Source organism: Microchirus variegatus (assembly GCF_963457635.1).
Source record: "Microchirus variegatus genome assembly, chromosome: 16".
Lineage (NCBI taxonomy): Eukaryota > Metazoa > Chordata > Actinopteri > Pleuronectiformes > Soleidae > Microchirus > Microchirus variegatus.
The window spans coordinates 5037060-5058585 of record NC_139817.1 but is presented as its reverse complement, the minus strand read 5'-3'; the positions used below and the strand labels follow the sequence as shown (position 1 = coordinate 5058585).

At 41.8% G+C, this 21526-nt stretch overlaps 1 protein-coding gene across 1 annotated transcript in view; it reads left to right on the top strand.

Moving 5' to 3' along the window:
* Positions 1–3941: 3941 nt before the first annotated feature.
* Positions 3942–21526, top strand: part of cntnap5a (contactin associated protein family member 5a) — a gene marked incomplete at both ends in the record, with an annotated part of 138333 nt that continues 120748 nt past the window's right edge. Inside the window, one exon of the mRNA XM_083903183.1 lies at positions 3942–4014. Coding sequence (XP_083759309.1) covers positions 3942–4014 — 73 coding nt within the window. The remainder of the gene's footprint in view (positions 4015–21526) is intronic.

The following is a 21526-nucleotide window of genomic DNA, read 5'->3' as shown; positions in this document are numbered from 1 at the left end:
TAGGTGAAAATGGGTGAAAATTGGCACACACATCACAACTGGTGCAAGTTTTTATGAAATAAGGGTAATATGTAAACGTGGTACAAAATGGCTCAGTAGCGCCCCCCCCAAAGGTGAAACCCGGTTGGATAAATTCAAACTAAGCTGCACCAAATAACAGGAAACTTGGTATAAACATGTCACAGACCAAGACGAACAAAAAAGTCTATTGAGACCATGGCCTCAACTCAACAGGAAGTCGGCCATTTTGAATTTGGCGTCCATCTTAGCTATTTTTACACGTACTCGCTGGAGTTAATCTCGTTAATCGGAACCAACACAAGAAATCAGTTTTAACTAGACACATTGAAGAAGAAAAGTTATCGAAATGTCTTGCATATTCAAAAGGGGCGTGGCCACGGCAACCATCACATTTTGGGGGCGAATTTCGACAGGTTGCGAAAACAGGAAGTGGCGCGTAACTTCGCCGTACATTGACCGATCCGCACGAAACTTCACACGTCACGTAAGAGTCCCGGGCCAAAAATGTTCAGCACATGACAACTGAGTCAAGGGCAGAGCGCCACCTGCTGGCAGGTCGGTGGCTGGTAGCGCCAGTACAAACCTGCCACAAAATTGTCATCTTCTTCTTCTTCTTCTTCTCCATTTATTTATATTCCGGCGCGCCACTCACTGACAGTTGTAATGTAAGGCTGCCCTCCACAGTATAATAACCTGTCTGTGGCCGTCTCTGAAGATGTAAGGCGTCATGTTGGTTTAGAGATAATCAATGTGCACGGCATGCGGCAATCAGTCGTTTTATCTCGGGCCGTGTAACATAACGAACGACATGTGGAATGTCTCACGGAACACACCGAGAGAGAGACTACCACGTCGTAGTTATTTTTAACGTTCCATGTTGAGTTTCTAACCATCTGTGGAGTTCAGCAGGAGCACAGCTTGACCAAAAACATGAATCCGCTCAAAACATCATGTCGTAGAAAAAAGGGGGGGAAATTATTTCTTTTGGTGCAAAGTCGAAAACAGAATCACTGCTTTAAATGCTACGTTTGCCATCGCAGAGTTTGCTCTTCTGTTCCACAGATGTTACACGAATCAATACAAATGTGTCTTTTTTGGGTCAGGCATCAATGTTATAACGCGCTCTGTATCTGAATTTATGACTTCATAAAAACATCTCTTTACCCGAGCTTTTGAGCCCAGGGTTTATTGGTAGAAATGTCATGTTTTCATCATCGCAGCCTCAGAATAAGCTGTTCATACACACTGTTCAGAAAGGGAGGGAGATTATTAACCCTTTAACACCAAAGCCTCAACATTTCCTGCTTATTTTAACCACAAAAGTGCCAGAAAAATGTGATTGCGATCATTTTTCCTGAATAACTTTGAATATCTGGCAATTATTTACAATTTGAAATGATGTACTAACAATTTATATTTCTATATATGAGCATTTTGTATTATTACAGTATTAGTCTTTGTCTCAAAGTGCAAAAACAGGTCAAAGATGCTCATTTGCCTGCGTCCTGCAAAAGAGCGAGTGAAATCACATATCGAGCACAATGTTACCTTCGACGAGCAACTTCTCAGCTTTCAGAATCCGTTGGAATTTTTCCGATAGCACAAACTGCCGCGTAATAACGGAAATGCAAAGTGCGCTTGTGCGAACTTTAATGGCCCTTTAATGGTTAAAGGTGCCATATGTAAGAATGTGGCCAAAAACGGTTGCTACATTCAAATTCAAAATACCGAGGTCTTTTAGGTTTCGTTTTCTGACGTAACTGGCAACCCGCGGTTGCTCGGCAGCTGAGACTCTACTGACTGCAATGATTGGTAGACGGCGGTAGGTGGCGCCACATGCCAAAACATAAACATGATTTGCAGTCTGCAAAATATTTTTTTTAATGCAAATATTATGTCTGTACTGTTGTTGTTGGTGAGTTCAGTTTGTTATTATGAACATTATTCCTGAGTCTCTGTGACATATTAGGAGGATTTTATGGCCAGTTGCTTTAGATTTATTACATAATGCACCTTTAAAATAAGCAAAAATGTACATTACAGACATTATAAGGCTCAGGTGTTAAAGGGTTAACGTTCGCTCGTTACTTATGACTAACCTATAAATTACTCGGATTGTGTCATGAATGATTTTCCGACCTGACACTTGTTGTTATTGTTGGCAATTACGATTGCTGCAATGACGCACGGTGTTGTTGATATTTAGCATTCGGCACTTACAACATGCTGATGAAGCCGGTGTTAATGACTTGGAGAGAAACCCCAGTATATCTTGATTTTTTTTTGTTTTCCCTCCTTGGGCAAAAAACGTGGCACGATGTCAAAAAATGCATTCGGAAGCAGCTGCCGTACACTCATTTCTGTCACAAATAGAAACGGTAGCGCTGTATTAGGAGGAACAGGATTAGCCTCGCAGCACACTTTCAATTCACGCGGTTTTACAGTAGTGACGTCAAGAATCTGAACTCCAGGCATTTTCACGTCATTTTCACGTAAATATACAAGATTATAGCCAGTGTCAACGTCAAATGGCCAAAGATAGAATAGATAAAGTGTATTTTTTTGGGGGGGGGTAGGGGTTTAGTGCCAAAGAGCCTAGCATAAAAGTGCTGGGTATTTAATGCTAAAGTGCGAGTGCTAATGTGCCAAGGTGCTATTCGTAATATTGCCCATTGCTCTCATTGCACATGGTTTTAAAGTGCATTGGGTAGATTGCACAAGTAGGCTACATTAGGGTGTATGTAGACGTGGCACCGATTGGACAAACCTGGCTGTCAATCAAACTGGCGTCCAATCATATGTCGATATCTTATATGTCGACTAATTGGGAACAAAACTGATAAAATTGTACATCGCGTTCAATTGAGGAAGCGCAGACAGACGTCCATTCAGTTAAACACCTTTTTTGCGAACAGGTGTTGTCCGCCCACCCCCCCCCCCTGGTGGCTGTTCAATATATTCTTACTTCCGAGTTGGCCTCAGGCAGGAAACCAGAGGTTTTGAGTCGCTGTCCGTCTGTTACTCGTTCCCCAAGTTTTCGCCATCCGATGAAAAAATTGTTTGTTTGTTTGTCAGATTAGAAACGTTGAGCTGTCGCTCCAGACGTCCAGCCAATCGGCAGGCAGCTTCCTAAGCCCCGCCCACAAACAAACAAAAACATGAAAATATCGACACAAATCCACTTCCCTTACTCTTTCAGCTTGGTTAAAATCGATTATAGAACAAATAAGTTCACATAATCGATAGTTAATTTGTCTTATAAATGAACGAATGAGTGAATAGAGAGACTTTATATTATGTGTGTCACCTCATTTCCAACTTGGTTTTTTTGTTGTTTTGTTTTTTTCTCCAAACAACTGTCATTGTGTTCTAGCCTAAATAAGCCTTGGCCTGTTTTTTTTACTCAGTGAATTCCCCTACAGGGGGGGAAATGAAGTTATCCTATATATATATATATATATATGTAGATAGAGAGGATAAAGTTGTGTTTATTTGCACACATACATGTATACAGTAGGTATAGCTGCTGCTGCTGCTCTCTGTGGATCTTTTTGCTGTTGCTTGTATATTGCAGCGCCTGCATGGGCATCACTGTGCTCTTGTTCTTCCAATAAAGACAGAGAGAGAGAGAAGGAGAGAGAGGGAGATAGAGTTAGAGGGAGGGATGGAGAGAGAGTGAGAGAGAGGCTGTGGTTCACAGTAAAGGGAGTGTCGTCGTGGAAGCAAGCAAGCGAGGGAGGAAGGAAAGGAAAGGAAAGGGGAAAAGGAAACAGGGAGTCTGCCACTTCAGTCTCCTTCTATGCCTCCGCGCTGGAGGAGCACCGGGAAGGGATTAAAAGCCGCGCGTCTCGCTCCTCTCCGTCGTCTCTCCGGGTTTCTCCGCGGAAAAGCGCCGGATAAAGCACACCACGCCTGGGAAGATGTTTTTGCTGCTGCTCGTGGTCTCCGTGTGCACTCCGAGCGTCTGTAGCGGAGCGTCCGCCGCCACTCACTGTGAGTATGTGTGCGCCTGAAGCGGGCTCACCTGTGAGCCATGAGCGCTGGTGCTGATGCTGGTGCTGATGCTGATGCTGGTGCTGTTTCCTCCCCAAAGTGGACGCAGAATGCGAGCTTTTTTTTTTTTTATCCCCGGTGGTGCTGATGCTGCTGCTCCTGATGATGATGATGGAGATGGAGAAGACGCATCTTGACTATTTTTTGAAGCTGCGCTTTTTTTGCTGCGTGTGTTGAAGTTTGTGTGTGTGTGTGTGTGTGTGTGCGCTCTGGTGTCAGTAGTACAGATGGTCAACTTGATGTGTCCCCCCCCCCCCCCCCCCCACACACACCCCCCCGCGCTCCAGACTCGCAGTGAAGGTCAAGCAAACAGGTTCATTCCTCTTCACGCGCAGACAGGTGCAGTCTGGAGAGCGCGCGCTCCTGTCAGGCGCACACACACACACACACCTGACACTGTATGTTGTGTGTGTGTGTGTGTTTTTATTTTTTTTTGGTATAAGAGTGTTTGGAGCTGCTGTTGATGATGATGATGATGAGGAGGAGGATGAGGAGAAACTGCTGACTGGCCACAGATGAACTGTGCAGGCGGCTGCTGCTGCTGCTGCTGCTGCTGCTCTTTTACGCAGGTCGATTCCTCTAAGACGTGCAAATGCAAAAAAAAAAAAAAAAAAAAACGCCCGCTACGTGCGTTTATTTACAGTTTCCAAACGTGAAGCCATATACCGGATTCATTCATGCTCCATTGATGCACGTGCGGCAGTGGAATAATCAGTTATTGATCAGTCAGGGTGGTTTTGGGTGAGGACGTATAAAATATCTTGGTATAAAGGTCGCATTTGTTATATTCAATGTTGTTTTTCCATCGTAAAATATGTATTTATAATATCATTATTGATACATAAGTGAGTGCAAATCATGTACTTGTACTAAAACACAACATGCATACATCTACGGGACTCTTATTGACCTCGTAATACTAATCATAATGCTGTAATAATAATACTGCATAATACTACTTCAAAATAAGAGTCTTTCTAAAAAAACGAGCACGAACATCATTAGCCTTCGTATATCGAAAATCACCGCTAGTTTTGGTTCAAAATGTTCCCCCCAAAAAAATGTGCCTGTTGCTGCTATAAAACCAACAAAAAAATATGTTTGTTTTTTTTTAACTGCCGTGACATCATCAGTGACATCACAGCACAAGTACATCATCATAACAGTTTTTTTCGGGGGGGGGGGGTTGGTAGTTTGGGGCCTGGTTGCACTTCCTGGTTTCCTCAGAAACAGCCCCACACCAGTGAATCCAAGGACAGACAGAGGGACATTTGTGGATTTATAAGCAGCGGCGAGCGGCAGCTGGTCGGACCTTGTAAACAGGGCTCCCCGAGTGAGGCCTTTTTTTTTTTTTTTTACAGTAAACGTCAGATTCCATCTGACGATCTCGCTCCGCCGCGTTGGCATTCCGTGAAAGGGACGGTATAACGCGTGTGTGTGTGTGTGTGTGTGTGTGTGGCTTTTCTCTATAAGCGTAATTGGTTTCATTTACGGTCTCTGTGATGTGATGTGATGCCGCAGCGTATGAAAGAGAATGGCTTTAAAAAGGGGTTGAAGAGAGAAACACACTGTGGTTATAGTAACGCGAGCCCTCTGAGAGCTCAGACCGCCACGGAGGGATTTTAACTCTTTGTCGGCTGAAATTTGTGCACATTTTTAAATCAGTGTGGGGGATGCGTAAGGAACTTTGTCGCGGAGTTTACCTCCTTATAGCTGTTAGCGTCTCCCATTAGCATGAGCAACTTCTAGGTTAAGTGGATGAACTCGCCTGGCTCACGTTAGGGTTGGGGTTAGGATTAGGGTTAGGATTAGGGTTACCCATCCTAACCCATCTGAATCTCTTTCAAGATTGAGTAAGAGTCTGGACAGGATGTAGTTGCCGCCCACTTTTTAACCACATTAGGGTTGGGGTTGGGGTTAGGATTACCCATCCTAACCCATCTGAATCGCTTTCAAGATTGAGTAAGAGTCTGGACAGGATGTAGTCGCCGCCCACTTTTTAACCACGTTGGGGTTGGGGTTGGGGTTGGGGTTAGGATTACCCAACCTAACCCATCTGAATCTCTTTCAAGATGGAGTAAGAGGTCTGGACAGGATGTAGTCACCGCCCACTTTTTAACCACATTAGGGTTAGGGTTAGGGTTGGGGTTAGGATTACCCAATCTAACCCATCTCAATCGCTTTCAAGATTGAGTAAGAGTTTGGACAGGATGTAGTCGCCGCCCACTTTTTAACCACGTTGGGGTTGGGGTTGGGGTTAGGATTAGGGTTACCCATGCTAACCCATCAGAATCGCTTTCAAGATTGAGTAAGAGTTTGGACAGGATGTAGTCGCCGCCCACTTTTTAACCATGTTAGGGTTGGGGTTGGGGTTGGGGTTAGGGTAAGGATTAGTGTTACCCATCCTAACCCCTCAGAATCGCTTTCAAGATTGAGTAAGAGTCTGGACAGGATGTAGTCGCCGCCCACTTTTTAACCACATTAGGGTTGGGGTTAGGATTACCCAACCTAACCCATCAGAATCGCTTTCAAGATTGAGTAAGAGTCTGGACAGGATGTAGTCGCCGCCCACTTTTTAACCACGTTGGGGTTGGGGTTGGGGTTGGGGTTAGGATTACCCAACCTAACCCATCTGAATCTCTTTCAAGATGGAGTAAGAGGTCTGGACAGGATGTAGTCACCGCCCACTTTTTAACCACATTAGGGTTAGGGTTAGGGTTGGGGTTAGGATTACCCAATCTAACCCATCTCAATCGCTTTCAAGATTGAGTAAGAGTTTGGACAGGATGTAGTCGCCGCCCACTTTTTAACCACGTTGGGGTTGGGGTTGGGGTTAGGATTAGGGTTACCCATGCTAACCCATCAGAATCGCTTTCAAGATTGAGTAAGAGTTTGGACAGGATGTAGTCGCCGCCCACTTTTTAACCATGTTAGGGTTGGGGTTGGGGTTGGGGTTAGGGTAAGGATTAGTGTTACCCATCCTAACCCCTCAGAATCGCTTTCAAGATTGAGTAAGAGTCTGGACAGGATGTAGTCGCCGCCCACTTTTTAACCACGTTAGGGTTGGGGTTGGGGTCCGGGTTGGGGTTAGGATTACGGTTACCCATGCTAACCCATCAGAATCGCTTTCAAGATTGAGTAAGAGTCTGGACAAGATGTAGTCGCCGCCCACTTTTTAACCACGTTAGGGTTGGGGTTGGGGTTAGGATTAGGGTTACCCATCCTAACCCATCTGAATCTCTTTCAAGATTGAGTAAGAGTCTGGACAGGATGTAGTCGCCGCCCACTTTTTAACCACATTAGGGTTAGGATTAGGGTTGGGGTTAGGGTTACCCATCCTAACCCATCAGAATCGCTTTCAAGATTGAGTAAGAGTTTGGACAGGATGTAGTCGCCGCCCACTTTTTAACCATGTTAGGATTAGGGTTGGGGTTAGGATTACCCATCCTATCCCATCTGAATCGCTTTCAAGATTGAGTAAGAGTCTGGACGGGATGGAGTGGCCGCCCACTTTTGGGAGGCGTGACCAACAGTGGATGAAAAAAAGCACCTGTATTGGCTGCAACCCAATCAGATCGGGACGACGCATCCATAGGAAACGAGTTGTTGCTGTAGCTTCCTTGCCGCGATGGCCGTCGAGCGATGGCATCAAAAAAAATCGTCGTCGGCCAAAAAGGGTGTTCCGCGCGTCTTGGGTTCACCTTAGGATAACGTGACGGGTTCATCAGGTACAAAGACATACGACATACTACAGCAGCAGAGGAGGAGGAGGAGGAGGAGGTGGTGGTGAAGTCTGTGAAGCTGCTTTTATTACCCAGACCAGGTTGGAGGACTCTGACAGTTTTATATGTTTTGTTTTGCTCCCACCTGCTCCTGAGTAATGCCCCCACATGTCCTTGGATGCCGGCCGCGCTTCACCTTGAAGAAAACTACACAGCACTTGGAGATTAGTCGTGTGTCTGCGTGAGTGTGTGTGTGTTCTGAAATCTAAATTCCACTTGTAGACAAAAATCATTAAAAAAAACGGGACTTTGATTTAAAATGATTTACGTTCCACAGAAGAAGAAGAATCAGAAGAAGAAGGGGCTCACTTAATATCTGTACATTCAAATTTTATTGGCCTCACTATATCGGAACAATTATCGCATATGAAAGTCATTTAAAAAAGCTTCGTCTTAAAGCTGTAAACGAGTTAGCCTCGCATCAAAGGAGAGCGCTAAGTGCAGAAACGTATGCGTTGTTTACGCACACACACACGCACTCGAGCGGAATAAAAACGAGTTCTAAATGATTTACTTGAGCTGCACTTCAGGTATTTTCAACAAAACCTATGTAAGAGTTGCTTGATTAAATGGTGGTGAATTGATGACTTCAAACATCCTTCATGTGTTTAAAAAACCTAAAATTAGCGCATTTGCTCACAACACATGAACATTTTATGCCTATAATAATACGGAGTTTCACAATATTGGAATCTCAACTTTCAGGTTGGTTAGAGTGGTTTTAAAATAAAATCTCGCTTGTTAAAACTATTGTAAGTTGTTGTTCTTTTACGTAAAAAATAACGTAAAGTAGTAAAACTCAAACTGATTCTTTATTTTTTACCCCATTTTTCTGCTGAAGTTCTATTGTAAGAGAGAGATAGAGGGAGACCAGAGGATGCAGTTTTAGAAAAACAAACCCAATAAATTCTTATGGGGTTGGTGGTGCAAAAAAAAAACACAAGAACCATAAAAATCCAACCCTGACCTTTCACATTTTTCTTATATCGTATATAAAAAAATTGTCCCGGCTCAAGCACAACTCTATGAATGAAGCGGATTGGAAAACAAACCTATTATTATTATTATTATTATTATCGTATTACTATTTTAAATACAGCTCGGCAGCGAATGAATGGAGAAGAAATACAATGAATATCACAAAAGCGATAGAAAAAAAACTTTCCCGAACTTTCAAAAAAAATCAATTTTTAATTATCTTTCTGTGACCGATTTGGAAAGAGTTCCTACGTTTGTTCCAAACATGTTTTTTTTTTTATTTCCAAAAAAGTCGTTAAATCAATATATACCGGACCGGACCAACCGATCCCCCCCCCCCCCCCCCCCCCGGATCTGTTTATCTCTATCGCCGCTCTCCGAGGAGCACGAGTGACACCCGGGGGCTCGTGTCGCGCGGCTTAAGCACTTTATGTTAAGGTGAGCGACTGAGCTAAACTGACGGGCGCATTACTCATTTATGACACGTCCCCGCGGTTTTCTCAAATGTGCGCCGTGATCGGCTCTGACACGCTGCGCCGGGGATGAAATGGTGAGATGCCGCTGGAGGTCAAAAAAAAAGCCGCTCTCATATTTATCACCGAGGAACAAAAGGAGGATGAGGAGGAGGAGGGAGGGTTGGTTCGTGGGGCAGATGTGTCATGGTTGGTTTGTGCGGCGGGTTGCTTTTGCGCTTTTTTGTGCCATGACGACGACGTCGACGACACACACACACACACACACACACAGAGTGTGGGATGCGTCAGCACTTTAGTCCGTCGTCATGCAGCAGGAGTTAAATTGATACTGTATCCACGTGGGTATTTTACAGTAATTGCTATAGGGGTTAGCAAACAGAGATGGAGAAGCGTTTTTTTTCCTCCCGCGACTGATGCATAAGCGCATTTAATCTCTCGCTAATTGGTTTGTTCATGCGGGGAAACGGGAGGAAACGGCTGCGTAGGTGGGTAACCTCCACTGAGGTGTACATGTGTTGAGTTTGCATGTTCTAAACCCCCCCCGTATCGGCGCTTTTTCCATGATACGGTCCTGGCATGACTCGCCTTGACTTTGTTTTTCTTCGCTTTTCCATTAGTCATCGTACCTGGTGCTATTTTTTAGCTCCCGCTCTGGCCAGGCTCCAAATACTCGCCCGAGTTACAAAAGTGACGTCGTGAGGCCGTCGATGACGAGCTGCGACGTCCCAAACACAGTAAATCAAATGTAGATTCCGTTAAAAAAAGACTTAAAAATCCGTAAAAAAGATTTGTTAATCTCCAACATTTAGCTAAAGGCGACAGCATTGGTGAAATACGACTACAACGACTTGCGTAGTCACATTTCACTATTCTGAACGATTCTTTTTGAACAAATCTTTTTTTTTGATGAACTGATTCTAAAGTAGGGCTGGGCGATATATATCGAAAATGCATCGTTAGCGAAATTTACGACGTGTAAAGCATGTGTAGTCGCAACATACTATACGTGTGTTTGATATGCGTCAGTACTGATATCTGTGTCAAGGCGCACATGCTTATATCAGGCAAACGGTCAATCATGCAAATTACGCGATGGCGTCATTTAGCAACTTCGAACTTATCGTTCGTTTATCGTCATCAAGGTGAACTGCTCAATATATATCGTGATATTGATTGATTGAGGCCATTTCGCCCCCAGCCCCATTCAGATGATTCAGTTGCACCGAATACAACTGCATCACGGCAGTTGCTAACGGAAAAACGACGCAACGCGATACCAAAGCCGAAATTGCCACATTATGTCAAGGATGGGATAATAAAAAAAAGTAGATTATTTAATATTGGCGAGTCTCCATCACAGGGATAATCTGAACTAGAGATAACTGTTGTTATTCAATGCCAACATCTTTGTCCGTCCGGTCTTTCAATCTCCTCTCGACATACAGCGTAAGACTGAAAAACACTGTCGATTATTCAGTTATATCGATTACCGAATTAAGCGTCAACTATTTTGATAATTGATGATTAATCGGTTTGAGTTTTCTGGTTTCTTTGCTCGAACGATTGAGCGAACAAAGTGTGAAAACTGAGCTGAAGTTTTGGTTTGTAGGACAAAAAAACATCATAATTTCCAGGTTTTTTTGTAAACCCGTAAAACCAATTACAGGTTTGGATTACACAGTTGGGTCATACTAACGTTTATTGAAATATCTGTTGTGGTGTCTTTTACCGCTGTCTCTAAAGAGAGCAGAGCAGTTTAAAGAGGTTTTTTTTTCCTCTGAAAGTTCCCAATAACATTTGTCAATTAGTCAATTTGCCGCATAAAGAGTTTACGATCGTCAAAGTTAACAACAAACAGTGCTGTAATTTATCGTTATTATTACACGTTCGCTTAAAAGATGGTCGCCCTAATCGCTCATCGATCGTTCGCGTCACTATTATTTTAATCAAGATAATTGACGTAAAACCGTTGCGTCATGTCTATTATGGGTTTTCTCCAAGTACATGGGTTTGTTTTTATCCCCCTTCACCGTTCAAAGACGTGCGAATTGGAGTTCGATCAATAGCAGTCGTCTCTAAAAGTGTTCGTCTGTCTCTGCATGTGTTTGTTTCTGTCTGTTCCAGAGGGTTTTTTTTTTTTTTTTTTACCCAATGTCAAGTCGGATCATCTTCAGCTCCCCCGTGACCCTCAAAAGGATAAGTGCTATGGATTATCAATGGCCGGTTGGACGAGTTCCACGTTCGGGCTCAAACGCTCCACGTTTTTTTGTCGACGCGATCGCGACGGTCGCTCTCTCTCCTCGACCTCGGAGTCGTGTTTGAAACGCGGTGGTTTTGTGACAAGGATCCTTATCGCGCAGGACGTCGCCATTGGAAGATGCTAAATGGAGGCCGAAGATAGACCGTGGCATTAGAACCCACTCCTCCCACCCCCCCGCGATCGATCGGTGGATCCGGTGACGACACGCGAGACCGTTTTTTTGACGTTATCTCATAAAATGAACATAGAGGCAAAAATTACAGGGAATGAAACTGGTAGAAAATCAGCATTTTACAAACAAGAACCACCTAAAAACATTACTTCACTCTCCCTACCCATATAAGGATATTACTTAATTATTAAACTCAAAATGATGAACATCCTCAGTAAATAAAAGATCGTTGTGATTAAATATTTAGTCTTTATTAAAATAACACTAAAATAACTGGACTCGTGTTACACATTTTTCCAACTCGTATATTTAGATTATCCTTTAAGCATTAGCATTTCCAGTTTCCTGCTATGATGAAGTCAGTGAATAAAACTATAAATATTGGCAAAAACATTTTTTTTTCTTGTTTAACCATAAATATAAAAACTCTAGAAATAAACATTAGAGTCGCAGTGCAAAAAAAAAAAACCTAGCATCTTGTGAAAAGTGCCCCTACTCAAAATAATAAAATTAAGCTAAGAGCTAAGCTACTGTGTAAAACTGTGTAAAACATCCAAATTAATAAAGTTTCTTCAAACTTACATGTAAGTTATCAGGTGATATCAAGACATATCCTTTACTTTATGTTTGAAGGAATTTAGGTGTTAGCATTTGTCGTCTTTTAACGATTTTCCACAGTTTTTTTCAGTGTACTGTCAGTTTAAACACTTTAGTAATCAATTAAGTTCATTACGCTAACATTAACTAGTTTAATACATGTTTAATCACAGTATTTATCACCTAGTTGCCTCAAATACCTTTTGAGATCTGACTTGTTTTGTTGTGTTAGCTTAGCGTTGTTTTGGTTGAGTTTGCCTCCATATAACTCCAATTCCGTGAGTTTTATTTTGCATTAAAAGCTCTGCTAACTGCGGTGTGTCTTTTACTATCTTGAAACACATCAGTTCTTTCACAAATTTCTCTTTTTGACATAGTTTTTTTTTGTTTTTGCTAGCTTCTGCTCATGATATCGAGCCTAGCTGTGAAACTAGTCAAAACGTGGGTGATAACGCTGTGTTAATTGCTTTGCCCCCGTGCTAGAGACTTATTCGTGGGAGTTTCTGCTGAACAAATAAAACAATATATCCTTTTAGAAATCTGCCAAATAAAAACCCAAAAAAAAAAGGGCGACTTACGACTTCCTTTGCTTTGGCTCGGAACATTGAGTCGTTCAAAGGCTCTTTGCCAAGATTTAAGTTGCATTCTGAACCCGAGATTATAACAACATTTTTGTTTACTGAAATGGAAATGAACTCAAAAATGTGCTCACAGAGGCCACGCAGAGTCTAAATAATTCACTATTTGCCGCGTGTACTTGCCGTGTTTAAGTATTAAACATTGATATAGTAGTGTATGTAAGGGGGGGGGATTCAAATTCATTCAGACACTTATTAATTTTAATACGTTATGTGTGTGTGTGTGTGTGTGTGTGTGTGTGTGTGTGTGTGTGTGTGTGTGTGTGTGTGTGTGTGTGTGTGTGTGTGTGTGTGTGTGTGTGTGTGTGTGTGTGTTTTTGAGAGTGTGTCACAACACATTTTCTCACAGCAAAGAGTGTAAAACTCCCGCTCTGTCACTGCACATAAACTAGTCCCAGGGAGCTAGAGGCCGTTTATCCTTCTCACCAGTCGCCTGCGTCGTGACCCACAGTGACGTGTTGCATTAATGCATCTTTGTGTCGGTTTAAAGCAGGGGTCTCAAACTGGCGGCCCCCCCCAATCGATTACATGCGGCCCCCCCATTTAACATATTGTTATAATGAAAACATGGTGACCTCACCGTCTTTTAAACACAGTGTGTAGCAATGATTTTTATGACAGTAATAATAACACATTTGGTCATAATTATCCCATTATTTAATGTATCATATACAACATTCAATTACATATATATGAATACGCATATTAGGGCCCGAGCCCATGAATGGCAGTGGCCCCAAAACGGCTCCTGGTACGAATTTTAATTCCAGTTGTCCCCACTATTATTGATGTAATTTAAAATACAACACGTTTCTATGACGACCGACCGGAAAAAAAGACGCGCACGACGACGACGAAGTTTACGTGCCGCGACACCGGCGTCCAGGCACCAGTTTACCAGTTAGCTCCGTTTAGCTGCATTGGCTCCTTTTAGCGCCGTTAGCGAACCTACAGTGGAACTGGAGCGGTGGAAAGAGCGGCGCTACAAATAATGTACGGCGTAACCTGTGTTACTGCGTATGTGCGCCTCTGTTTTTAAAGTTTAGCGTTACTTTAGAGACTCGTTTTAACAAACGGGGAGTCACGTAAACGCGACGTCGCGCGCGTCGTTAGCGCTGACGCTGTTAAACGCCGTTGACGTTGACGGCACTTATACTAATACATTAATTTTGCATCAGAAATAGTATTATTAAGTATATGTGTGAGTCGGGGTGTCGGTATGTGTATGTTTCTAATGCCATGCTAACTTGTACCATCACTTTAACACGGGGGAGAAAAAATGTCGGAATTGGCCGGAAATCATACCTTTGGGATTCGTGTTTAATACCCCCCGCCCCCTGCTGCTTTGCCTTGAAACCACAGGCCTTTAATGACATTGTTCACATAATCTGCTTCACCTTCACTTCTTTTTTTTTTTTTCATATATGGTCTGCCCCGGCTTTGTCCACAGCGTTTTTTCTGTTAAGCCAGCATTTTTTCTCGGAGAGGCTTTCATTACCGGGCTAATACGACCCCTCTCGACAACGGCGGTCCGCTTGGAGGGAATATTGGTACAATTACAAACGAGTCTCCGCACAGCAGGTAGGAGAACGCGCCCCGCGCCAGATATCCATCTTTTATGAGCCGGAATCTGTTTCGTCCCCTCGAGGTGTCGAAACGCACACACCCACATGTATTTACTTAAAAATTTTCGTCGCGTCGCGTCAGCTCAGCGGGCGGATACTTCACGGCTAATTATTTCCCATCTTGAAGCACCTGGAATCCACTTGAGCAGAACTGGCAGAGCTGACTCTCTCTGTGTGTGTGTGTGTGTGTGTGTGTGTGTGTGTGTGTGTGTGTGTGTGTGTGTGAGATACAGCTGCAGATCCACTCATTCCCGATTCATTCATTGCTAATGAATGCGGAGAAAGCCAGTCAAGGAACGCCGCCGACCGCCAATGCGCATCCAAAAGGTGGGCGTGATGGATTTATCAGAAGCTAAATGAGGCAGAACGCCGCCCCGCCGCCCTTCTCACGTTCGAAACGTACGATCAACTTCTTCGCCGCTTTTAATTTACACACGCCTAATTGCGTTCGCACCTGCCGTTAATACGCGTGTCACGCGCTCGAACCCGAGATCTGATTAGCAATCGGATCGCGCCGTTCCTCGCCGACGTTTGCATCCTCCTCTCGTTGAAGCGTTGTTTGTTGTTGTAGTTTTTATAATCCGAGGAGGAAGAAGAAGAAGAATCCTGTTCTCTCCCTTGAAAGATATCTGTACTTGAGGACTGCTTGGTCTGTTTCCCGGCTAATGGCTGCTAATCTTGGAGGCCTATCATCTATCGCCTGAAGATTAAATAGCCTCTGGGGAAACGGACATGTTTTTGTGGGTTTTTTTTGTCTCTTTCTAAGGGTTTTCTTCGTCGTCGTCGTCGTCGTCGTCCAGACAACAAATCACAATCGCGTTATATGTTTGAATAGAGAGATGGCACACATGTTTTTCTTTCAATTATGTGATCGTTATGTCGTTAAATGATCAAAACATGATTAAACGGGCTTGTTTAGACCGTATAGCTTCACATTTATACCAATATCGCGAGCATTTCTTACCCACACGATGTCAAAGTTGGCACGGCACTTGCTGGCGCCTTGAGTAAGCTGTTTAACAAGTTTGAAGCCGGTCGAGTCAACCGTTGGATAATTATGTGATTAAAACCCCAATTTTTGAGTTGCTTAAAGTTCCAGTGTGTAAGAATTAGTGACATCTAATGGTGGGACTGTAGAATGCAACAAAGAGAGGACTAATCTTTCTCTTCTGTTGGTTTATTGTTGTTTTTGTTTTTTTCCCGCATTTTCTCACAAAAGCTTCTGAGAAGAAGTGGGAAACGAACTATGGCTGCTGTCGAAGCTAAAAAGCTAACCCGTTTGCCTTTTACGTACACCGTAAAAAGGCTAATTCTAAGTCTACAGAAAGCTAATTTATGATGTTGTGAAAGTTTATTCTGTCTATACTGACTGAACCTGGGTTAGTTTTTTTTGGACAAAAGGAAGGTTTGGGCGTGTATTTTCCGCCTAAACTAAGCTAACAGTTAGCGTAGTTACAAAACTACTTTAAGTGTTGCAGTAAGAAGACCTGGGTTCGAAAACAAGGGTTTTCTCCAGGTTTTCCGGTTTCCTTCAACAGTCCAAAAACCTGCAAATTTATTTAATTCATTGCGGGCCGCCAGAAATGTTTCTGCAGGCCGCCATTGGCTCGGGGGGCCGCACTTTTACCAACCGATGCTCTAAATTGACCGTACCTACCAGTTGTCACCGGCAACCCTCATGTGGAGGCTAAAGCGGCGGTCGTAGATGAGCGAGTGAGTGAAGACGTTTAAGTTAAGTAGGTGTGACTTTTCCGTGTCCTGCTTCTTGCTGTGTGACCAAACAGGAGCCACTAGGGACAGCACAATAAAGTCTGTTTCCCCTTTAACAACTAAAAAAAAAAAAAAAAAAAAGCGGATACTCTAGTGCATGTCGGTTGCAACGGTTTCCACCTCTTTTGCCGTTTATCTGCCAGCAAAGAAACTATCATTGGTCTTTATTCCCACGGCAGAATCTGTCGAGCAGCAGCGATAACACGGCGGCTAGCTGCTACCGTAGCTAATGTAACGTTTGGACGTTCGCGAACCACAATGCGTCTTTATGTAACTGTGCACGTTTTTTCTAATAATGTATATATACGGCTTAAACTGAATCTAAAGACACTGTGCTGTTACTTGTCATATGACATTGTAATGACAGTACATATATAGAGAGAGAGATAAAGATTATGCTCCTTCCTTAATCCCACTCTTGGTCCACGATGGCGTGCAGGAAGTGATTTGTATCACATGCAGGTTATTACTCTTTCTCTTTCGTGTCAGTTTTGCAATTATGGCACGGGTTTTTATTTCAGGGAGGAGGGAAGAGCTTAAAGAATTTACTCTCATAATTCCTTAAGCTTTAAAACTCTCTCTGTCTTTCTCTCTCGCCAAGACAACAACAACAACAACAACAACAACAGCAACGAAACAGGAAAAACGGCAAAATACAGTGGGAGCAGTTAAATGAGCACTAATAGAAGATTTAAATATGAAAACCAGCATAATTAAATTGTCTACGACTGCAGTCTAGTCTCTTATAGCACTACAGTACTTTGCTGTGTTGTGGGTTTTTTATTTTTTGGTTGAAGTCTCCATCAAAGGTGAATTTGCACACAGGAGCACTGCAGCAAAGGAACGACTGTGACAGGGGTTTTTTGGGGGGTTTTTTTGCTTAAAAAAATGAGTTAATGCAGCGTTTCGGTGCACAAGAGACTCACAGTTTTCATATCACCTCATCGTGAGAGCACGTTGTTGTTGTTTCTTCTCATCCGGTCCTATTGATTCCTTTGAGGGAGGGTGTCACGGCGTCTGTGCACGGTCGTTCGGGAGCGTTTCGGTAAATTACAGTTGCGTTTAATTTTACGTCGCAAAATACGGACGTGTCATCTGCACGCCGCGGAACGAAACTGTCATGTTTTTACGTGCATTTACTTCATTTTTCATACTTTTGTGTTCAGATTTGGTGCCTGTTCATAGCATTTATAGTATTTGTCTCACTATCCTCAATATCGTACACTGTAAAAAAGCTACTCGTAACTTTTACAGCAAATGACTGTGTATTTACAGTAAATCGCTGTATTACTGTTATTTGATGCTGTAATTACTGTGCATTATTGGATGTTTTCTGTAACTTCACAGTTACGCCATATATTACTGTGATTTTGTTCATGTATAAATACTGTATTTTATGCTAACTTCACAGTAATTACAATTTATAGACGTGACTCTGCAAAAAAATCCTGTTGTTTTTTACTCTCCCTTCAGAGTTATACCATATTGTGATTTAGCAGTATTTTAACTTCATAAATCCAGTATATTTAACTGTATTTTCATGTATAAATACTGTATTTTACCATCAATTCACGGTATTTCCAGTTTATTGCCGTGATTCAGCAAAAATTACCCGTTGTTTTTACTCTCCCTTCAGAGTTACACCATATTATTGTGATTTAGCTGTATTTTTACGTTATAAATCCAGTATTTTGTATCCAACTTTATAGTATTTTCACGTATAAATACTGCATTTTATGGTAACTTCACAGTAATTCCAATTTATAGTTGTGACTCAGCAAAAGGTCACTGTTATTATTCTCCCTTCAGCGTTATGACATATTATAGTGATTTAGCAGTATTATACTTCATAAATCTAGTATATTGACAGTATTTTCATGTATAAATACTGTATTTTAGCGTCACGTCACAGTAATTCCAGTTTATTGCTGTGATTTGGCAAAAAATCCCAGTTGTTTTTACTCTCCCTTCAGCGTCATGCCATATTATTGTGATTTAGCAGTATTTTGACTTCATAAATCCAGTATTTTTACTCTATTTTCATGTATAAATACTATAATTTACCATTACTTTACAGCAATTCGAGTTTATTGCTATGATTTGGCAAAAAATCCCAGTTGCTTTTACTCTCCGTTTAGAGTTATGCCATATTATTGTGATTTAACAGTATTTTACTGCATAAATCCAGTATTTTGTGCAGTATTTTCATGTGCAAACACTGTACTAAGTCACTGTTATTGTGAGTTATCATAGTTACATGATATTGATGATATTTTTTTAGCCAAATCTATCAATAATACCTGAATATAACATGGTTTTTATTGCACTGTAATCAGAATTCAAGCAGGGTAGAAAATGCACAATCCTTTATTGTGTTGTCAGTGTCCGATTTTGGAAAAAAATGCTTTTTTGATCGTAAAACAAACGAGAAAAGAACACGACGGACACGCGATATAAGACTATTTAGAGGAATAATTTCTGCCCGTTCTCCGGGGAGCGATGGGTAGAAGAAGAAAAAAATCCATTGTGATGAATATGGCGCCAGTGAAGGTCTTTCCATCTCCAGCTGCATTGGTCACACAGCGACGACGATCCATAGCCCTGCAATGAATATGCCTTCGAAATGGCTGTGGAGTCTGAAAGTTTCATCCTCCTATTTATTCTCCGTGTTACTGGCAGAGAGGGGGGGTTTTTTTTTTTTGAAAGGATTATCAACACCCACTTTCTATTGACTGCGCCAATAAGATGGATGAAATAATCCACGAGGGACACGTTACAGTGATGAAAAATGAGGCAAAAAAAAGCCGCGGAATGAACTAACTGCGCTAAATCAAGAAGGACGGGGGTCGGGGGGGGGAGAGAACACACACAAACACTGCTTCTTGCGGTCCTGGATTTCATATTCCGTATATCACAAGTTATTATTGTAATTATCTGTTGAAACGGGCGCGGGGGTTTTTTTCACGCTCTTATGATTTGATATTGATTACGTTGTATTTATGTATATTATAGAACACAAAAAAAAAAAAAGCAGCAGCAAAGACAAAGAGAGGAAGAAGAAGAAGGGAATAAAACAACAACGATGCTTGTAATCTGGAGGTGTTGCTTCGCAGCTCTGGCGGCGATGGATGAATGAAGCCGCGCTCGATATGGTTTATGTATAACTGTGACCCAGAGAATAATCTAATTTCGGGAAAAAACACACACACACACACACAAAGAAAACAGTCCAGCAGCAGCGTCTCTAATCAAAGTCGTGCACTTGCAGCACAGAAGGCAGTGAATCTGGGCAAAGAAAAGCCTGTGGGTTTGTGCACTGGTCTAAATATTAACAGTTAAGAAATCAATGCTTTTTATCTCCTCGCCGCGTTTTTCCCGGGCGATGGCTCCATTAAGTTATTGGCTGCAATCACGTAGCCGAGTCCTTTGATAGTGGATGTAGTCATCGGATGAACCACGCTTTACTTAAACTTTAAAATAACCGAGGTGTTTCCAGCTTTCTGCGCCTTATCCAAACATGTCCGTATATATCCATAAATATTCTAGATAAAGCTCTAGGAGACGATTTGTGTGGCCGAAAGATCGTGGGAGATGATGGACGATACCTGACTGTCATTATATCTTGAAGGACGTTTGCCACCAGGGAATATCAGAAAATTGTCAAAAATGTCAATCGTCTCTTCCCGAGACGGAAAAAAATCATCATTTTAGAACCTGAAGATGGTAACATTTGGGGTTTTGAAACGGCTAGAGAGACGATTTGCAGCTCAGATTGATTAGAAAATCACTCATTATTGCTTAAATATCCAATATAACACACATATGTAATCAGAAATTCACTAATTATTGCTTTAATGTCCATTATAACACACATATGTAATCAGAAAATCACTAATTATTGCTTTAATATGCAATATAACAAATATATATGATCAGAAAATCACTCATCATTGCTTTAATATCCAATATAACAAATATATATGATTAGAAAATCACAAATTATTGCTTTAATATCCAATATAACAGACATATGTAATCAGAAAATCACTAATTATTGCTTTAATGTCCAATATAACAAATATATCATCAGAAATTCACTAATTATTGCTTTAATATGCAATATAACAGACATATTTAATCAGAAAATCACTCATTATTGCTTTAATATGCAATATAACAGACATATGTTATCAGATAATCACTAATTATTGCTTTAATATCCAATATAACACATATGTAATCAAAATATTCAAACACTTGTTTAAAAATGAGCGATAACAGGAGGTAACACGTTTAATTCCCGAAATAATGTGTTGGCACCGAGCATGGAGATTGTAATGAAGTTTTTTTTTGTGTCATGCTGTTGAAGAAAATGACTCCATATTGCAATAATTACAGTCTATTAGTGTGTACATATATATATATATATATATATATATATATATATAGTGTATTCTTTCATTGGTTAGCTCAAGGCTGTTCAAAGAAGCCGTGTTATCTCCTGCTTCTCTCCAGCCTGTTGGTCTACGTTTTTTTATTTTTTTTACCCGCAGAAAATCGCCAAACGAGACAAACGAGACGCTATTGGCTAACGGTTAATGACGGCTTTGTTACCGGCGGAGCTGCTGCTGCTGCTGCTGCTGCGTTCACACAGTACTGACAGGAGAGGCCGAGCAGGAAAAATGACCCTAATTAGGAGAGGGGGCGCTAACGGATTATTCTAGACTAGCGCTAACACAGGATATGGCGTCTAATTTACAGCCTTTTAGTTTAAATCCATGACTTAGTAATCCAGGTACAAACATGAGTAGTTTTCATTGGCGTAACTATGGGAACACCTCAGTCAGATACACTCTGAAGTCTCTCACTCTCACTAATTGTACACAATGGACCTTTAAATAGTATGACCTAAATGCTGTATTAGTAGATTAGCAGCCAACAAATAGTATAGACCAGCATTCTGTTGAGTTTTGTTGGTCTATGCTGGTCCCCTAACATCATTATGCTGGTCTAGGCTCGTTTATTCTGGCCTATTGTGGTCTATTGTGGTCTATACTGGTCTATACTGGTTCATGCTGGTCCACCACCATCATTATACTAGTCTGTACTGGTCTATACCGGCCTATGCTGGTCTTTACTGGTCTATTCTGGCCT